Source organism: Phascolarctos cinereus, unplaced genomic scaffold (assembly GCF_003287225.1).
Source record: "Phascolarctos cinereus isolate Bilbo 61053 unplaced genomic scaffold, phaCin_HiC Scaffold_1;HRSCAF=81, whole genome shotgun sequence".
Classification (NCBI taxonomy): Eukaryota; Metazoa; Chordata; class Mammalia; order Diprotodontia; family Phascolarctidae; genus Phascolarctos; species Phascolarctos cinereus.
In genome coordinates, this window is record NW_027555514.1 from 124,610,050 (window position 1) to 124,631,609 (window position 21,560).

Here is a 21,560-nt window from a genome sequence, read left to right on the forward strand (position 1 = left end):
ATTCATCCTTGTGTTCTTATCCTCTGGAATCAACCAAAAAACTGACCCCTCTCTATGCAAAGCCCTCTAAATAAATATGCTTTATTTACCATGACAAGAATATAGCTAGTGGAATAAAAACCTCTTATAGTATTAGTGAATTTGGAACTGAGAAAGGAACTTTTATTCATGTTGTACTTACAGATGAGGAGAGAAAAAGTAATGTTGCTTGGCAAACTCTTAGAATTTCAGAATGAATGAATAAGCAATCATAAGATAATGCCCTTTTGAGGAGGGAACAAAATACAAGCTTTTCTCTTCAGCATCTCAAGTCCTCTACCACTTGGCTCCATCTGTTCTCTCCAGGTTAAGTACACATTACTCTCCCTCACGCACTCTGTTTTAGCCAAAATGGCCCCATCCACACACAACAAAACATCTCCTGCCTCCAGCCTTTGTAGTTGTGGGCTGTCCCAAACCCCCGGCCCCCATGCCTGTATGTTCTACCACTTGACATCTGCCTATTAGAACTCTTGCTTTCCTTCAGAGCTCAGCTAATATGAGATCTCCTTCAAGAAGGCTTTTCCTAATTTCTCTGGTTATTAAATTCCCACCTCCATTCATGAGTATTAAATTTATACATATTCTACTTCTCTGTGAACATACTCTATCTGCCTAGTAGAATGTCAGTTCTTTGAGGGAAGGAACTCACTCATTTCTGGATTTGTATCCTCAGTGTATAGAACAGGGCTTGGAACATAGTAAAAGCTTAATAAATAACTGTCATTGATCGATTAATTATTAGCAGAACAAAGACTCAAATTCAGGTACCTGTATCCCAGATCGGTATTAAATGCACTATGCCACAACAAAGCTGGGAAAGAATAGGCAACTCTAAGGCAGGTTTTTTTTAAAGGAAGAAATTTCTATGGTGAATAATTATCCAAAAGAAATATTCTAATCTTTCATAAGATTCACAAATACCAATCAATTAGGAAATGAAAAGAAAACATTTAAATTAAACACCTACTAACATGCAGGGCAAAGAAGCAGCATGTAAGTACTGTCAACCTTAAATAGAAACAGCCGCATATTGATTTAGAAGCCACCAATTAATATTATCTATGATGTGTTGTATTTTTATTTATTTCATTAGACATTTCCCAGTTTCATTTTAATCTAGTTCTGGTGCATGGCCCAATGAGCCCCAGGTTTGACCCTCTGGTGTAGTGAACAGAAAACTGGTCAGGAGTCAGGATTCCTGGGTTCCAGTCCTATCTCTGATACAGACAAGATGTACAGTCATGGACAAGTCACTTAACCTCTTACTGTCTTACAGCAACTGGATGAATTGTTGATCTGCATCAGTGCAGGGAATTGTCATGCTAAGGGAAATCACAAGTCCAGACCAAAAACAAAGAGAAAAGAAAAGAAAAAGTGAAGAACAAGGGGAGATACAAAGAGAGAGAGTTCTTATTTTCATGAAGCTTACTATCTTGTAGGGGATATGACACATATAGTATAAGATAATATATAGTGGGGGAAAAAGTACTAACTACAGTCTGAAGGGGAAGGGGTCATGGAATACGTACACTTGATCTAGGCTTTGGAGGATGCATAAGATCACAATAGATGGAAGAGATGAGGGAAATCCAGTCAAAAACTGTATGATGATTATGACAATTACGTGGCTTGAGGGAATAAGATGGCTATATCTGCCTAGCTCAGTTCTCATTCTCACTCCATGGAGTTGAAAAATCAGTATTCCAACAGTGAAATAAAGCAATCAACCACATCTACATCATTATATACATGCTAATATCCCCAAAGATTCTTGTATGATATCTATTAGCAACAGCAGGACATTAGTTGAACTTGACTGAGCTTAAGTAAGAGTCCTCTCATCCAGAAGAAAAGAGTAAATAAAAAAGAAACCCTTGGTGATCACTCTATATAGATTAAACAAAGTTCTGTTACAATCAGAAATGACTGTGATATAAAAACAAAGGGCATCAATTAAAAAAATGTCTTCTGCTGGGTGCCATTTTAGAACCCTCAGAAAAAATTAGAAATAGTTTCCCATGAAAACAGTTTGTGATCAAAGGAGAACAACTCAGATAGAAGTTCCTTTTATAAACACAAATCATGAAAACAGACTTTATATGTTTGGATTATATTCAAAATGGATGAAAATGATTTAACTTTAGATCTTCTCTTCAAGGTCTTGAAAACAATCGTGACCTTAAAAATATAAGGAGTAGCCAGGCACAGCGGCACACACATATGTAATCTCTGCTGCTAGGAAGGCTGAGGCTCAGGATCACTTGATTTTGTGAGGTCTGAGCTGCTGTATACTAAGTTGATAAGGTGTTCACACTACTATAGTGTCCAGCACTAGCATAGTGAGAGGTATAGGAGAGACACTAGGCTCCCTAAGCAGAAGCATTCCTCATGTTCGACACAGAGCAGGTCAAAACCAATAAGCAATGAAATTAGGCCCATGAGTGACTGCTGTGCTTTAGGAGAGACAGAAAGACCCAGTCTCAAATATGTGCGTGGGAGGGAAATCAAAACAACGCCATATGCTGTATTTATTTAATCTGAGGATCAAATGATGGGTTCTCAAAGATACAGGTAATCTATGTAATGATGATGTATTATTTATCCTAGAAATAATCAAGGATCTATAAAGAAGCATATTCAAGGTTACTGGGAATGTTAAAATTATTCAAGCATTAACTATAAGTTCAATTTAATAATGTTATATAAGTCAACTTTATTAGGTATTATAATCTAATACATTCTCATGACAATGACATGTGGCAGAAGAGTACAAGTAAGCGTTTAATGACTGTTTGTGAGTTATAGGTTCCTAGAAGGTAGTATTTTAAAAAATGGCTCCCGTCTATGTTAACCACATTTTCCTAAGACAAATACTGAATTTGCTGGTAAGATTTTTTTATATTGGTATTTCAAAATTTCTTTATTTATTATTATTCTACTATCGAATAATAGAATGTGGTGACGCTAGTACAAAGGCAAAAATGCTACTGTTGCTTTATTAAAGTGGAAGAAAACTGCTTCAATTGTGACAAGAAAAGAAAAAGAACAAACACCATAGTAAATGAGGAAAGAAGGCTTAAACATTCAGATGGAGGTGTAACATTTAGGGAAATCATGTAACAGCAAATTTCTAAAAGTCTAATAATAATGAATACACTACTAAAAATAGCTATGCTTATTAGAGAAGACAAAAATACTCTAATCAAAGTATTCAGTATAAAGTACAAATATCAATAGATAGTAATCCAAAAATAAAAGAAAAAGTAAGAAAAATATTTCCATTATTATTTGACAGGTAGTCATGGCTGATAAGTGGTGTCTGCGAACCTACATCCTAGAAGTGTGAGCCTGGGCTAGAAAACTTTATTCTGTACTACAGCTAATGGGGGGGGAATAGTTTTCATGAATCATAGAACTCTGGTCAAAAGATAGGTCAAAAATCTCCATTAAGGTTCCACGTCCCTAGGGTCTTTTCAAGGTAAAAGAATATCAGAAGGGGCATTAAAGATAACTTAGTCCAACACTCTCATTTAAGAAATGAGGAAACTGTTGTTCTGAAAAATTAAATGACTTGCTCAAAGTGAGAGCTTATAAATAAATGACAGAACTAGAATTGGAACTCAGGCCTTCTGACTACAGGACTATGCAAACTATAACAGCTGCCTCTTCTGGTCTAGACTTGAAGCCTGATTACAATGGGACATTTTAAGCTTTGGAGCTCCACAGAGATATACTTGCCACAGCAGAAGGAACTTTACCATTAGTCCCTCAACTACAATTAAATGTGCCATCCTTCTAAATTTAACAATATAGGGTGATAGTCTAAGACTGTTAATAAAGTATACATTTTAAATTATTTTTTGGCTAATGAGGATGAACTTTTGCTAGTCCAACCATACTCTTTTAGCAGTGCTCTTCTGTGAACTATGGGAAAACTTGAAAGAAGGCAAAGCAGTATTATGCATAAAGTCTGTCATTATAGAATGGAGTGAAATTAAAAGTAACTCTTAGAATAAGTTGGAAAATTGGACCTGCAATTTCACTGATAAAGGGAATTTTCAGGTTAGAAATTCCCTCTACCAAGATAAATGTGTATCTTCTCTGCAACTTACAGTCTTATAGAGTTACCTGGGCCACTGAGACATTAAATGACTTGCCAAGGGTGACACATTCAGCATATCAGAGTGGGGACTTGAACCCAGGTATTCTTGATTCCAAGGCCAGGTCTCTGTCCTCTACACCATACTGCCTACTCAACAATAACATAACACAATTTGTTTTAGCTACATAAATATATATATACCATAAGTCATACTATCCCATTAGGGTAAAGTATATTAAAATGTTCATAAAACATTAATTATGCACATAGAACAGTAAGTGTAACTACTGTGGGTTATTGGCTAAATTACGCATGAATACATATATATGTGTATATATATATTTTGCATTTATATGATAGCTTTCAAATAGAGAGTTCAGTGCATTTAAAAAAAAAACACTCAGTTAATGGATAGCAATTCTCACAACCTCCCCATGAGGCAAACAGAAAGCATTAAAGAAAGTAATAATAACCTCCTCACATCTCAACTCCCTCACTCATAGAGTACGAGTATTTTAAGCTCTTTGAACTCTAAGTTTTAAATTGAGGACTTTAATTTTTATACCTTTTAACATATTATTTGTAAAGAATGTTACTTAAATACATAACAGTGATGTTCCAGGGAGCATAACTAATTTGACATAGTAAACATTTAATGACTTCTCTACTAAGTTAGTTAGTCCTTTCCTTAAATTCTTCTAAAATCACTTGTATGTCAATTGAAATCTTTATTTTCCAACAAGAAAATATTTAAATACCACCACTAAGTTATTGCAGTGTGGTACAGTGGAAAGGGTAGGTACTAGATTATAAGTCAGAGTCAATTTAAGAGCCACACAAAGCAGTGTCACATTATTTTATAGGTATCCTTCATTTTTTAGCACAAAAAGAAATCACCTGGCTTGATCACTTACCTTATTCATAAGATTTGGTTCCAAATGTCTTTTAGCTGTTTCCATAAAGCAAATCTAACCTCTAAAAGATTTGCTATCCTGAAGATATTTTTAAAATGTGCCATAGACTCTGAAGATAATTCCAATGAATTCCAAAAATATTTTGAGCAACAATGGGACAAAGTTCATTTGAATGTTTAAATTCTGATACATTTGTGAAAAACTAATCATATTACCTTATAGTCACATTCCTACCAATACTAAACTTGGCATGTTGAATAAAAGAAAATGAATGAAAAGGCACTTATTAAGCACTTATTATATGCCAAGCACTGTGCCTTAGCACTTATGCTGTGAATACAAATACAGAGAACAAGATAGCCCCTACTTTCAAGAAGCTTACACTCAAATAGAGGAAGACAACAGAAGGGTACACTGGCCAGGGAAGGGTAATTTGGTCAAGGGAGACACAGGGAAAGTGAACAAAGTCCTATGGTAATTGGCTGACATGTCCTCTCCAGGAATGGCAGTGCTGATTTGATTACTATTCCCAGAAGAAGGTGGATGGAGGAGAAGGTAGGAGAATGTACTGAGTTGGGAAGTGAAAGGAGCAAGGAATGAAGATAGTTGGGAAGAATTATCATGAAGAGTTTGGGTTGGAATACTTAAGGTGAACACTCACAAATCATATTATATATCATATAATAGAATACATATAGAGACATACATACATGCATATATACATACAGCCATTGATGTGGGGAAAATCAAAATCAGTGCCTATGTATGTGAAATTATCAAGATAATTTTCCACAAATAGGCACTGATTTTGATTTACCCTCACCAATGACAGAAACATACTTTCCCATCTGCAATGATCAAAAATCTTGGGGGTCAAAATTCTTGTTATTTGGCCTCTGACCTTTCTACTGTCAAATGTTGCCAATTCTCTCTCAGTAGCAGCTTTTGAATCCATCCAGTCCTATATTTTCAATAGTTACCATATTAGTCCTGGCCTAATGCCTAGATTACTTGCCTGGCCTTATGTAAGGCCTAACCTGGCCTTATGACCTAATGCCTAGATTCTTCAAGTTCCCTTGTACATCACACTGACACAGAGCTCTCAATACTGTAACCAATTCTGTATGCAAAAGCTAAAATTAGTAGCCTCAAATACCATTTTCATATCGCATCACTCCTCAAGAAATTTTAGGGGCTTGCTTATTTCATAAAAAATAATCATGCAAAATCATAAAGATATTAAATCTGATAATAATAGCATTACTCCAACTAGTGTCAGTCCCAAACATAAAAATGAAACAGTTTTCCTCTATTTTTATATGCTCAATTATCTGAGATTTATGTTGTCAACTCAATCTTTTTTCATCAAGCGGTAATTCTAATAACTGACCTCTGAAATTTCCCTTTCCACATACAACCTGTAAATTTCCATAATAGATAGACACAGGACAAAGTCTAGACTTGTGATCCTCATTTATCAAAGGGAACTAAACTCCCTTAAGTGAGGAAACTCCTTCACCAATGAAGATCAGTACCTACTCTGCCATTTACAGTCTTAGAGAATTACTAGAGCACTGGGAGGCTAATTAAAGAATCTAGGCTTAAAGACCCAAAATGTTTTAATGTTATAATAGGTAGCATAAGAAATGACTAACTGACTGTGACAAATGCACAATACAGCAAGCCAATTTATGATTAAATGGTAACATTTGTAATAATTATGCTTTCTGTATCTCTTTCTTTCACTAAAGTCCTATACTACAGTATTACATGGTGGTGTGGTACATTTGGGTTTCAGAAGCTATGTCAACTGACTATATGCCCTAGAATGTTCTACCAAGAACCTAATGATGTCCTTCAAGGACCAGAATAGCAAAGTTTGGAGATACTTATCTCCAGTTGGATATCAAATAATAAAATTTTGGTGGCTACATCAACTCATGAAAACCATCTTTGTGGAAGGGATGCAATCTGTATTAGTAGAGGGAATAACCATACTGATAAAATCATAGATCTGTTATTCCTTTAAAAATAAATTCATACAGGCAGATCTTTCTTGTTTTAACATTTCCATGCAATAACTAATCCACCAAGGACACATATAATTAACAGTTCTAATTAAATACTGCTAAAATGCTTAAGAATAAGAACATTACAAATTCAGTCATTCCTCAAACATTTACTAAATACCTACTATGTGCTAGGTCCACACTAGGTGTTAAGCAAACAGATAAAAGCAAAAAAGGTTTAGGTGTCAAAGAACTGACCTGCTACTAGGAGGACAATAATTTGTTACTGTTGTTCAGTTGTTTCAATTCTGCCTGACTCTTTGTGACCCCACTTGGGGTTTTCTTGGCAAAGATACTGAAGTGGTTTTTACCATTCCAGCTCATTTTACAGATGAGGAACTGAGGCAACCAGGGTTAAGTGACTTGCCTAGGATCATACAACTAGTAAGTGTCTGAGGCCAGACTGGAACTTAGGAAGATGAATCTACCTGACTTCAGGCTCAGCACTCTACCCACTGTGCCACTTAGCTGCCCAGAACAACAATCATATATTAGTAAAAACAAATACAAACACACAGAAAAAAACACAAGTGGAGTGGATACTAGCAAAGCTACTGGAAAAATAGAGATCTTATATAAGAGTTGAAGCTTAAGCTCAACTTTGAAGACAGAGATTTTAAGAAGCAAAGGTGAAGAGGAAGTACAAATGCCTGGTATATAGCAAGTGCTTAATAAATGTTTATTGACTGACATTCCAAGTACAGGGGACAGCCCATGCAAAGGCACAGATATAGGAGAGAAAATGCCATATATGGTAAATAGCAAATATATTAGATGGGCTGGAACATCGATAGTGTAAAGGGGAGTAATGAATAATCAAACTGAAAAGATAAGATGGATACAGGGAGTAAAATGCCAAACCGAGGAGTCTGTGTTTTATCCTACTGGCACCTGGGAGCACTTGAGGTTTCTTAGCAGGAAAGTAATGTGATCAAACCTGAGTTTCATGAATACCAATCTGGCAGCTGTGCGTAAGATGGATTGAAAAGGGTAGAGACTGAGAGATCAATTACGGTGCTAATGCAATGTTCTAGGTGAGAGATGATGAGGGCTTAAAATTGGTTATGTAGGTCAAGGAAAAGGGATGGTTCTGAGACACAGGGAAGTAGAATTTAAGATTTAGAAACTGACTGGCTATTAGGTGTGAGGGAAAATGAAGTGCTGAAGATAGCTTCTTGGATGCAAGCTTGAGTTACTGGAAAGATGATGTTACCCAAGACAGAAATAGGCAAATTAAGAACAGAATTGAATTTTGGAGGAAAGATAAAGAATTCTGTTTTGGACATGCTGTTTAAAATACCTAATAGACATTCAGAAGAAAATACCTAATAGGCAGTTGGTAATGTGGGGCTGGATTGTAAGCAAGGGGCTAGAGTTGGAGGTAGAAATCTTTGAGTCATCTGAATAGATATGAACAGAGATAAATTGAACCTAGAGGATCTAATGAGATCAATGAAAGTAGAGAGAGAAAAGAAGGGCAAAGCTATGGGTAACATCTAAGGCTGGGGATAGGGAGTGATAATAATCCAGCCAAGAGAACTTCAAAGAGGCAGCAAAAGAGGTAGGAGAACTAAGACAGTGGTGTTATAAAACCCTAGAAAGGAGAGAGTATTAGGAAGACAAGGTAGTCAATACACTGCAGAAAGATCACAGAGGAAGACTGAGAAAAGGCAGGTAGATTGGCAGTTAATAAATTATTGGTTACTCTGGAGAATGCAGTATAAGTTCAGAGGTAAGAAGCCAAATGGCAAGGAACTGAGATGTGAGAAGAGATGAAGTCAAGGCAATAAGTGTAGAAGGCTTTTTTCTAGGAGTTTAGTTAAGAAAGGAAGAGGTAAGATGATGGCTTAAAAGGAATGGTACAGTGAAGTAAAAGGTGGTTTTTTTTTTTAAAGGACGAGAGAGACCTGGCCTGTTTATAGGAAATAGGGAAGGCTTTAGTAGACAGGGAGAGATCAAAAGTGAGAGAGATAGAAGGGATGATTGTAGGAGCAAGCTGCTAGAGTATCATGGGTTCATTGCTCTATAGCTGGCACAAACCTGAGAGGACATCTAGTCTAAGGCATTTTATGGGCAAGGAAATTGAGGCTCAGTGAGGTTAAGTGACTTGCCCAGATCACACTGATGGTAGACCAGTGAGAGAATACGAAGCTAGCCCACATGTACAAAAATATTAATAGCAGGGGCAGCTAGGTGGCGCAGTGGATAGACCACCGGCCCTGAAGTCAGGAGGACCTGAGTTCAAATCTGGACTCAGACCAAACAGTTGACACTTACTAGCTGTGTGACCCTGGGCAAGTCACTTAACCCCAACTGCCTAAAAAACCAAAAAAAACCCAAACAAAAAAATATTTATAGCAGCTCTTTTTTGTGAGCAGAACCAAGAAAACATTGTATACAATAACAGCCACGTTGTTCGATGACTAATCAACGTTAATTGATAGACTTAGCCCTTCTCAGTAATGCAAGGATCTAAGGCATCTCCAAAGACCTCATGATGGAAAATGCTATCCACATCCAAAGAAAGAACTATGGAGTTTGAATGCAGATAGAAGCATACCATTTGCCATTTCTTTTCTTCTGTTGTGTTTTGTTTCCTCTTTCTAGTGGTTCCTCCAATTGGTTCTAATTCTTACCTACAATATGAGTAATGTGAAAATGTTTAATAAGAATGTATATGTATATATGTACATATCCTATATCAGATTGCATGCTGTCTTGGGGAGGAAGGGGGAGAAAAATTTAAAACTCAAAAGCTTATGGAAGTGATTGTTGATAAATCAAAATAATAAAAAAAGAAAAAAAAGAATTTGAAGCTAGGTCCTCTGACTGCAGTAATAATCTACCTACCATGGAGACAGAAGCAAAGGTACAAGTAAAGGGGTTTGTCTTGGCAAGAAGAACCACTTCTTCATCAGAAAATGGGGGAAAAGAAAGAGAAATGGATTGCCTCGTGTCATTCAGGGTCCAAAAGAAATTAAATATAACAAATGTATAGTGGACTTGTCATTATATTTGTGTGACTTCCCCAGAACTGTTCAAAAGAACTGGAATAGGAGCAAAGGAGACATCAGATATTGGGGTATAAACCAAGGCTGGGCAAGGTAAGAGAGGCAATAGCATAAGAGGGCAATTGATTCAAGGGTAGAGGACAGTGTACGTTTGAAAGTTAACTTTGGGGACAGGTAGGTGGTGCAGTGGATAGAGCACTGGCCCTGGATTCAGGAGCACCTGAGTTCAAATCTGGCCTTACACTTACTAGCTGTGTGACCCTGGGCAAGTCACTGAACCCCATTGCCTAAAACAAAAAAAAAAAAAGTTAACTTTGGAAGGGAGCAAAGTGAAGCCAGAGCAAGAACCTATCATCAGAATCTAATGGCCCAGAAAAGCCTGGAAGTTATGGAGAGGATAAAGAATAGGTTTAGTAGGAGTTAGGCACAGGGAAAGATGGAAGGTTAAGGGGTTATAGTCAGATAGAGGAACTTCAGACTATTGGATCATGCAAGAACAGCTGTGATGATGAAATACAGGGTGAAGAGCATACTTGTGGGACTGAGGCAGTGAAGGTGTAGGTCATGGCAGCTAAGGAGATCAACGAACCAGAAGGCTGAGATGTTTGAGGAAACATCAAAAAGCATACTGAAGTCTCCAAATATAAGGGCAGGAGTTGGGGCAGGGTGGAACTCAAGTACTGAATTCTTCAAGAAAGAAAGTAGAATGATCTGGGGACTGGTAGTTAACTACCACCAAGAGCTAAATAGGATGATAATCCTGGATAGAGTGAACCTTAAAAAGAGGCTGCTTATTGATGATAGCGGAAGGAGTCTGGACGTGGCAACAGGGAGTCAAGAGTATACCCACTCTTCCTCTTTATGGACCTCAGATGCCATCTAGTCCTGCTCCTTCATTTCACAGATAAGGAAATGGAAAAATAAATGGAAAGGTCAAATAGGTTCCCAGGACCACATGTGTAGTAAGGATCAGGGTCTTCTGACTTCAGAGCTGGAGTTCTAATATACATACCATGATGCCTCAAAAACCAGTGGGATCACTCAAGAGGACATCCAGTCTTTAGTAAGGAGGTGGTCTCTGAGTGTGTGTGCAGAAAATGCAAGGAAAGAGCAAAAGTCTAAGACAATGCAACATGGTACAGTGAAAAAAATCAGTCTCTGGAGAGCTGGGCACAAATAGCACCTCTGACACTTATCTCTGTGACTTCTGGCAAGTCACAGCCTCCCTGGGCTTCAGTTTCCTCATCTGTAAAATGAGGCTATCTTGAACTAGATAGCCTCTGAGGTTCCTTCCAGCTGTAGATCTATGATCCTATGGAGGCAAGTGTGTTAATGAACAAATGGGAATTTCAGAAGGCACAAGAAGAGGACAAGGCTGGAAGAGGCATGAGAGAAGTAGGGGTATGATAGATGGGGATAAAAGAATGAGAAGTGTGGGGGAGGAGGGAGAAGATAACACTTACTTTGGTAATGCATGTCACTAGGATTAGGAAAGGTAAAGGCAGGAGTTTGAGAGCCATAGAATGGGGTTATAATATCTTATGACTGGGGTTCCCACTCTGAAGTACCATACAAATGGTTGAGGGTACCACAATGGAAATGTGGAGACTAAGCCTGCTATCAGCAGCCCTTCAAATATAGCTTCTTAAAACAAGAGATCTACTATCTGGGTCTTTGGTCTTTGTTAGGGTCCTAAAAGGTAAGGGAAGGCCTAGTGTTAGAGGTTTGAAGTAACAGAAATTAGTTACTTAGTTATCTAAGGTTTAAGTCCTATGGGTGAGGGCCAGATGGCTGAGGGACAGGTCCTGTCCTGGATTCTAGTGGTAAGAGGCGTGGCATGTGATGCCTGGGTTGTGTCAGTCGAGAAATAGGTGGTAATGTAAAGCTCTAGTGTTGATGCAATTAATAAGGGTGGAGCAGCAGTAGGGACGATGAAAAGCTAGAGAAACTGCCTACAGTATAGGAAGACACTGACCCAGTTCTCCTGTTAACGGCTGCTCCCCTGCAAGCTGTTTGCTTTCTGGAATGCTTGAGGTAGTATTTGTTGTTCCAGGTTCCACATGGGGCATTGGTCATTAAATCAATGTCAGAAAGTCATCAATGTCATTAAACCAAAAGTCAGAAAGCAAAAAAAATGAGGACACTATTCTGTTTTCTGCGACTTATTTTGTGACATAGGCAATAATATTTTATTTCTATTTTTTTTCCTTCTCAGTTTTCAAAAATGACTATATCAAGTATTCATGTGAAATGTTATTATGTCTATAATACTTTGAAAGAAAACCACAAAATGATGCCAAGAAAGCATATTTCATGTTAAACACACTAGAGAAGGAGAGCCCACTAACTTCAGAAGATTACAGCCATTAAAATAAAAGTTAAAAATCAATTCTTGTTAAAATAACGTTTGTAGTTATAATAGTATGTAGTCCGAATCAATTTTTTCAGCAATTCAAATGCAGGGCAAAAATTTTGGCTGTTACTCTATCCTTAATCTTCACTACCTCCCTTTATTTTTTAAAAAAAAATTTCAAAAAAAGGACATACTGGCAGGTCCTTACTTATGAACACTTGACTCTCAATGAACTATATTCAAGAAAATGGAAGTGAGAGAGAACACATCAAAAAGCAGCCTACTACCACTGACACAGAAACAACTGCTCAATTCAGAACAGCAGGTAAATGGCTAATCTAGAGATACCTTGTTTTAAATAGTGCAGAGGTTTGAAGAAATAAGACGCTGATGCTCAAGATTACCTACCCATCCCTTAAAGGGGCCCCTTCTTCTCAGATGCCAACAGCAGGGGGAAATATGTTCCCAAGATCCAGAACTAGAAACCAAACTGTATTTCTCCATAAAAATATTATAAATGATGGACAAGCATAGCTGAAATACCATTAAACATTCAAGTACAAATCCAATCCATGAGTAGTAAGTTTTAACTGGATTCTATATCCTTTAATTTTACTTACCAAGTCATATATCTGGTTTGCCAACTGTACCTTCTCATCTGCATCTTCCAAAGCTTTATAATAATCCTGTGTGAAAATATGTTAATGTCAATAACAAACTTTGAAAAGTAAAAGTGTATTTCAGAGACAAAACTGACTTCACATAACAGTGCTGTAACGGCAAGAACACTAGATTTTGGAGACAATATGGTATAGCAGAGAGAGTACCAGCTGTGGAATTGGGAAGACTTAAAATCAAATAATGCTCTTGAAATTTCTAGATATGTGACCAAAGGCAAGTCCCTTAATATCAGAGAGTCTCAATTTTATCCTCTGTAAAACGAGGATAATATATTACCTCCTTCATATATTGTGGCCCTCAAATGAGATAACATGTCAGGTGCTTTACACATCTTAAAGCCCTACATAAATGTCAGATATTATCATTATTTTTTGGAGTTAGAGGACCTGGGTTTGCATCTTAGTTGTGCTTATTATTTGTGTGATCTTGAGCAAGTCAATTAAACTCTAGATGTCAGTTTCCTCAACTATAAAATGAAGAGATTAGACTTGAAGGTTTCTAAGATCCCCTTCTGGTTCTAAATCTATGATCCACTGGTTCATCAGTAAGTAAATCAGCTCCTACATAATTTATTATGCAAACATTTAAAAAGAAAATTTCAATAATCATTAAAAAGTAAACACAAGTTGCTCAACCTTTCACTGCTCTAAACAACTAAGACTAGAAGTTCCTAAACCAATGAAATCCACAGTCCAGGCCCTATCCCTATGCCTTAAAAAATTTTACTGTGGAGAAATCTGTTCTTTGCTGCCTATAGGGAGGATGTTTCAGCTTGTCAAAGGTTTGTCTTATCAGCCAGAAGATATCAGCCTGCTCAGCACTGCACGTTGCTGTAGGGGAAGTTCACCTGGAGGTAGTCAAGTTCTTGGTGGAAGCCTGCAAAGTGAACTTTTGTATTCTCCTAGATAATGCTGTGTAGTTCAATCACCTGAGGTTGTCAAACTGTTGTTGCAGGATCATCAAAACTCCTATACTATCTGAGACTCTACTAGCCAAAGTGGTTAACCCAATAGGAACTAGTAAGAAAACTAAAGTAGAAGCTATGAAGCACTCTAAAACAGGCAAAAGAAGCTCACTTAAGATACAGAAGCACAGGCTCACAGGATGTCAGAACTAGAAGAAATGGTACATAAAAGTATGGTACATAGATTCCTGAGGGCCCCTGAAACCCTTTCAGGGAGTCCATGAGGTCAAAACTGTGTTCATAATAATGATAAGATATTATTGGCCTATTAAATATGTCTCCTTTTCCCAACTATGTATCTGTGATAGGTGGAATTTTCTTCTAACCAAAACAACATATCACAATAGAATACAGATGGAGATTTGTGAACCCAGCTGATTTGTGAATCCAGCTATCTTCTATAAAGCCAGATATTTAAGGATATTTGCAGAAATATATAAAACAGTGCCACTCTTCTCACTAATTTTTTTTTGTTTTGGAACATATACCTATTGTTAATGTTATATATGCTCACATATGGGGGGTTTGTATTGTTAATTTAATTAAAAATATTTTAAGAATGTATCAGCTTTAATTTCTAATAGGGAAAATAGAGACTTTTATAACCCACTTTGGGGTCCTGAGACCAAAAAAGTTAAAAACTGTTGATCTAATCCAACCCCTTATACTTAAGGCTCAAAATAAGTGACTCATTCAAATTTAGTAAAGTTAGTAAATCAGAGTTGTAGATGTTATCCATTGGATCTACTAGGATTTTACGTAGTCTCTAAGTTCTAAGGTTCCATTAGAAAAAAAAACTTTTAAAAAAGGGGAGTCAAGGAAGAAGTAACTGAAGTCTTCAGAATTTTGGGAAAGGTTCTGAAGAAAAATAGGTATAAAGTTACAATTTCAAACTGAACTTCAATTTGAGGTTCAAATAAGGCTAAAAAAAGATTACTTTATCTACTGAATGTTTAATATCATGATTAAAAGCTGATAGAAGAGTACATTTAAATATTCAGCCTTTAAGAAACATTACAAAAAATGTCATTTGCACTTATATTAAAAGAATAAGTTCATCTTCAATTTTCAGCTCCCCTGAGCCATCCTATATTCCCTGTAAAATCATAAAATCACATATCGATTCATACAGCTCAACCATCAGACCATTGTCCAGAACAAATTAAATTCAGGAAAACATGGTTAATTTTTATGTCATGCTGCTGTACTCCCCTAATACCCTGCCATCAGACCTCACCAGAGGCTGACGGATCTAATTATCTCTGGGATAAAGATCTTCAGAACTTCAGGTATCCCTACTACCTAAGTCAGTTCTGCTCCAGTCCTAAATCTGGTAGACTGTCAGGACTATGATTTGGTCCTGGTTCTGTTCTTAACTTTCCTTTCTTAGGGTCCTATGGAATATAACCAAGCTTAGGCCAATAGTGTACCTGTGTGAAAAAGCTTTGGTTCAGCACAGGGGCAGATGGAGGCCTTGGCTAGAATTCAGGGGAGTCCACAATTAGCTAGGGTTCAAGGAATCCTTCAGTCTACCCGATCTAGCACATGTCAAATTAGATGTCTGGCAATCTATGGGGTATGTCAAAAGTCCTGGGGATTTTTCATCCAGGTTACATCATATCAAAATTGAAGGGTCTATTTTATATCCTCTGAAAGTAAAAGCAAATGATTACAAGAAACATCTCATCAATGACCTATATTGAAATGGCACAGATTGAACTGAGAGGAAAGTATTCTTTCAAATATATTAATTTATGAAGAAAAGAGGAACCAACTCATTTTTATAATTCTGCAACTTTAAATGAAAAGACACAACTTTCAATGAAACAAAAATTACATCATGAAGAAAACATTTCAATTACTGTAACTCCTTCTGTTGAAGTTTCAGAAAGTCCAGAATCATGTAAAAGCCCAACAATTACTTCCTGAATTAGAAAGAAATTAGAAAGAAAATTAAAACGACAATCTTCCTCAGTCTTCCTTAGAATGTTCCAAGTTTTATGGTAATGATTTCCAATGCTGAACATACTTTTTTGATGGATGTCATTTGTTCTTCTCTCCATTCAGGTTTATTTTTCTTTGCATTCATAAAGAATTCACTGACTCTCTGTTCTAGTTGATCCATTGCATCTACAATATACAAAAAGAAGCCTTCAATATTATGTTACCAATCTCATACCCTGAATACATAAATTTTTCCTTATAAAAATAAATGTACATCATATTTTATAACTTGCCTTTCTTTCTTACAAGATTCTTTCCAAAAAAATACTTCCATTTGTCCCTTTTCACTGGCCAGTATCTTATCTTAAAGCAAAATGATAAGATGTCTTAATTTCCTGAATAGAAGAAAAAACTACAAGTCCCCCAAATGATCAAATAGTTTAAAATTATTTTCCTTTCTTAACTAAGCAACTTCTTCAACATTCAATGAAATTGATACAAACAGATGGTCTATATTACCATTTTTAACTTTTGAATGGAAACTCCTTGGAGGTAAAAACTAAATTAAACAGGTACAGAAATTGCCAAGCTGGGAGGAGCCCATATGTGACTGGAAGTAAATCATTGTAACTTATTTATCAGAACAGACATTCCGATTTGTAATAATGTATCTTCATAGACTCACAGACCTTAAGGTAATTTTACAGATCAAGATTTAAAGAGAGTAGTATTAGCCGCTAAAGGGCTAGCTTTGGATATAGGAAGACCTGCCCCTGACACTTATTAGCTGTGTGAAAATGGACAAATCACTTATCTTTTCAATTTCCCAAGCAACTCTAAAACTGTAAGTTGCAGATGAGTTGCAAATCTACAAACACATAGAGAATATTTTAAAAATAAATTTTACTCTTATCTTTTGTTTGTTTTCATATAATCTGCATTTCCCATTGTTTCCTTCCCCTTTATCCTCTGCTACGGAACAATACCTCATAAAAAAGAAAATGAGGGGGAAAACAGTTCAACAAAACTAGCCATATAGAAAAAAAAAATTAACATTATATGCATTGCTCCATATACATAGCCCCCTTCCTTCTGCAAAAAAAAAGCATTGGGGGGGGGACAAGCTCATTCATATAATTTCACAGCACTCAGTTTTCATTGCTTGGTGGCTTTTGTTCTTTCCTTTTTTTTTGCTGTAGTCATTCATATTTTTTCACGGGCTCTGCTTATTAAACTTTACATCAGTTCATCTAAGTTGTCTCATACTTTCCTGTATTTACCATATTATATTCATAATTTCTTGTAGAGTAATTCCATTACATTCATGAAATCTACTTTGCAACTACAAGAAGAACTCCTATATTTTGGGGTATATTCCTTAGGGTATACGCCTAGCAGCAGAATTTCCAGGTCAAAGGTAAAGGCCATTTTAGTCACTTTCTTTGCCTCATCCGAAATTGCCTTCCAGCATGCCTGAGCCAATTCACAGCTCCACCAATACTGTCCCATCTTTCTACAGCCCCATCCAATACAGACTATTCCTATCTTCTGTCACCTTTACCAATCTGTTGGTTGTTGGGCAAAATCTCAGGCTTGTTTTAATTTGCATTTCTCTAATTATTCTTGATTTGGAGTTCTTTCATATGGTTGTTAGCAGTTCACAAAATTTCTTAACACATCAATGAAATCATAGATTTTGGACTCCTTCCCCACCCTTCAAAATAAAAAGAAATATAAAGAAACCCCTCCATTTATATACAATCCACTTTATTTACTCCATAATATGACTTTTGACAAATCACAATGTCTCTAGGCCTGTTTCCTCATCTGTAAAACAAAAGGCTTGGACTTATCGCTAAGGTTCTCTCCAGCTTTAGAATTATACTTCTACAATTTGAGTACTGGTAGTCTCCAGCCTTAGAAACTGTTGTATTCTAAAATTTAATTTGTAAATCAACTGTTTGGAATTCAAAGCATATTTTCTCATTGAGACAATGTTACAAACATAGTTAAGTCCTCATGCTAGCTCACAAAGTTACTTAACTTGGAATGTAACTAAAATATCATTTGTTATAAAAAGAGAGTAGAAAGTGATACTGTTACAAAAAGTTTTATCAGCTTTTGTGAGTGTTATCATGGGGAACTCATTTAAAATATTGTTCCTACTGGATAATGTCTTTCATAGTCTACACAAGAGACTATAGAAGTCTTAATGACATCTCTCTCCTCATCTTCTTTCTGTCTGACAAGACAGAGCTAAGGATCCCTAGAAGCTGAACAGAGCTGCAGGTATACATGTGGATCAGAACAAGTCATAAATCTATATCCTACCCACAACAAGGAAACATAGTAGCTTAAGTCCTAGGACCTTCTGGGAATTGTTCCTCATGTGGCTCATCTATTCACATGAATTGTCCATTAATGGTCGGAGACTACTACTAAAAAGATGAATGACACACAGCAGAGTGTTAATAATAAATCTTTGTACCTACACAGTGCTTTAATTATAAAATATTTTCATTATCTTGTCACAGCAATCCCATGAAATAAGAGTATCATTATTTATTTATTCATTCATTATTAGCATCATTATACCCATTTTACAGAAGAAACTGAGGCACAAATGAGAAAACCAAGGCTCAGAGAAGTTGAAGAATTTGCCCCAGTTCTCTTAAATTTTAAGTGACAGAGCCAAGCTCTGATTGTAATACTGTTCTTCCATACTACTACTGTATTTTATGCTTCTTAAAATTCTTTTCCCTTCCCTTTTGTTTAATCCTCACAACTATGAGACTGGCAGGTAGTGCAGCTATTATCCCCATTTTACATATTTGAAGACAGAGGCTCAGTGAGACCTTCCTTGGAAAAAGCTGGGCATGTACTTGGACTCCTTTCTTGTTCTGGAGCACAATTTTGAGGTACTGCCTCATCTTTCACAAGAAAGAATCACTTGATGTTCTTCTGTAGAAAAGTCACTTAGTCTTGTGGAAAGAACAGTAGCCTGGGTAGGAAGTTAGGTTATTGGTCCCGGACACTTCACAGGTGATGTTAGGTAAGTTCCTATATCTGCACTACTAGAAAAGGCAAGAACCTTCCCAGAAGGAAACTTCATTTCTAGACTTTGTTCACTCTCTCCTCACTCAAGACTGTTAAGTCTTCCATATCCTCTATTAAGAGACAGCTTTTTTGTTTTTGTTTTTTTAATGCAGCCACAAAAGCCTAGGCTGGTGCTCGGACAAGTTTGTCTATATGAAAATAAAATTGAAGTTAATTTAAACATGATTGACAGCATCTGTAATCTATCCCCCCCAAAAGCCTCTAGTTTCACATTTGCTGTGCTATGAATTCCACTGAAAAAGATTCTCAGACGGTCTTAAATAAACACGCAGTTTTCCGCACAATTCTAAGTGGCCCGAACCTTTGCACGAAGTCAAACACTTCCCCAAACACTTCCTCTCGCCAAAGAAGCATGTTCATTCGGAGAATACCATCCGCTACCCGCCCATCCCAAACCCCACCAGACTAAAGGCGCTGCTGAGACTAGGCCGTTTATGCAGCAGGGGGCGCTGGCGGGAGGGGAACAGGTGCTCGGAGTTCAAGCAAGCGCGGGGAAAAGTCACTCACTCTGCACCTGCAGGTCCATCTCGCGCATCTCCGTAAAGCGATCCCGCAGGTCCATCGGCAGCTGCTCAATCACTGTCGGAGAGACAGAACCCGTCAGAGGGGGCGGGGCCAGAGGCCAAATTACGCAGTACGTCCATACGTAAGTGCGTGCGAAAAGGAGGGGGACGAGGGGAGGCGGCAGCCCACAGCGAGGCTGCCAGTTACCGTGAGAAAGAAACATCCCCCCCGCCTCCCCCCATTCCCGCCCGCCCGTTTGCTCGCCCGCCCGACGCTCCCGCGGGCAGCTGCCGCCCCGCCTCACACTCACTCTCCAGATAGTCCTCTAGGTACAACATCTCGGCCCTTAGAGCTGGGGAAATGGGGGGAGGGTCCGGGGGTTTGTTTGTGTCACTGGCTGTCGCCGGAGTTTTGTCCCTTTCAATATGGCGCCTCCGCTAGCAGCAGCCGCTCGGCTCGGGCAAAAAAAACACTTTGGCGCCTGACGGCGTTCGCCTCACCGCCGCCCGGCACGTTGATTGGTCGGCCGCCGCAGTGACGTAGGCTGCCCGGTTCCTTCTCTCGCAGCCTTGTGGGAAATGTAGTTTCGCTTTTGCAGAGGTTGAGAAAGGATCGGCCATAATGACTTCACCGCGAAACTGCGTCTCCCAGGAGCGACTGCAAACGGTCTTGCACAAAATCTGAAATGAGGAACCGCGGTCTATTTGTTGACTTTGTGCAGGGGTTGCTGGGAGTTGTAGGCAGGTACATGACATGATTCGAAATACAACTTTTCGCCGGGTCCTCCGCACAGTGAGTTGGTGTCCCAGCTGATGGCTCTCTCCGTGGTATCCCGGCTGGGCTTGGGAGAGGCGAATAACGGGAGGGATGTAATGCTGGTCACCTGGAACGGAGAGGCCGCAAACAATCTGGATTGTTTTGAAACCATAACTCTTTGCCTATATCTTCCTTCCAGAAATAGGACCCGCTGGTAGGTTTAGCAAAGCTTTGCATACGACTGAACGTACTTCGTGCCTGGAATCGAGGTTTTGCCAGGTTTCTAGCATCTTCTTTACGAGGTAGGACTTTGTTGGCAGGCGGGGTGGCATAGTGTGTTGAGTGCTGGACTTGGATTCGGTGAAGACCAGAGTTGGAATCCTGCCTCTACATTCTGTGCGACCTTGGGGCTAGTCACTTAATGCCTGGTTTTCTCATTGGTAAAAAGGGGATTAAATACGGGGTTGTGAAGAACAAATGAAATTACAAGTGTGAAGCCACTTACAAACCACAAAACGCTATGTAAAGGTTAATTTTTTTCCCAGTTCTTTTTCAGGTTTCTTTCTTCACTTTCTTAAACACTGTAAGGAAATAAACATGTTTCCTTTGTTGAAGCATTTATTAGGTGCCTATTATATGTCAGGTACTATGCTAAGCACTTTCAATTATTATTTCATTTGATCCTCACAATAACCCTGAGAAGTAGGTTATTATCCCCATTTTACAGTTGAAACTAAGGTATACAGCAGTTAAATGACTTGCCCAGGGTCATACTGCTGGTATGTGAGATAGGATTTGAACTCAAGTCTTTCTGATTCCAGGTTCAGCCCTCTATCCACTGCTCATCTTAGTTGCCTATAAGAGGTCAGTTCCTGCTGATTAGGAGCATCGGTTGATGCAATTTAAAAAAAAATTGTTTTTAATTTTACTTTGAAATAGAAATTTTTATCCTATCTTTTCTTTGCCTTATGGGTTAAAAAAAGAATGCCGCATCAATTGATAAATCCTGGTCCATTTAGGTATTATTAAATTCCTCATCTTCTAGTCCTTTGAGGTATTATTAAGTTCCACATCTTCTTATGTTGATAACTAGCATTTCTATA

At 37.8% G+C, this 21,560-nt stretch overlaps 1 protein-coding gene across 4 annotated transcripts in view; it reads right to left on the reverse strand.

Annotated features, from left to right (window-relative positions):
• The window catches only part of ING3 (inhibitor of growth family member 3), a 52,171-nt gene extending 31,979 nt beyond the window's left edge, over positions 1-20,192 (reverse strand). The window contains exons 1-5 of one of the 4 annotated variants that reach the window (XM_020966348.2): positions 20,012-20,029; positions 19,705-19,776; positions 16,374-16,443; positions 16,166-16,266; positions 13,112-13,177 (exon numbers count right to left, since the gene is read on the reverse strand). In XM_020966348.2, the coding sequence (XP_020822007.1) occupies positions 13,112-13,177; positions 16,166-16,261 (162 nt within the window). In that variant the 5' untranslated portion in view covers positions 16,262-16,266; positions 16,374-16,443; positions 19,705-19,776; positions 20,012-20,029. Of the gene's footprint in view, positions 1-4,170; positions 4,292-13,111; positions 13,178-16,165; positions 16,267-16,373; positions 16,444-19,704; positions 19,777-20,011 lie in introns of all 4 variants that reach the window. The other 3 variants (XM_020966349.2, XM_020966346.2, XM_020966347.2) reach the window with 3 other exon arrangements.
• Between the last annotated feature and the right edge of the window lie 1,368 nt (positions 20,193-21,560).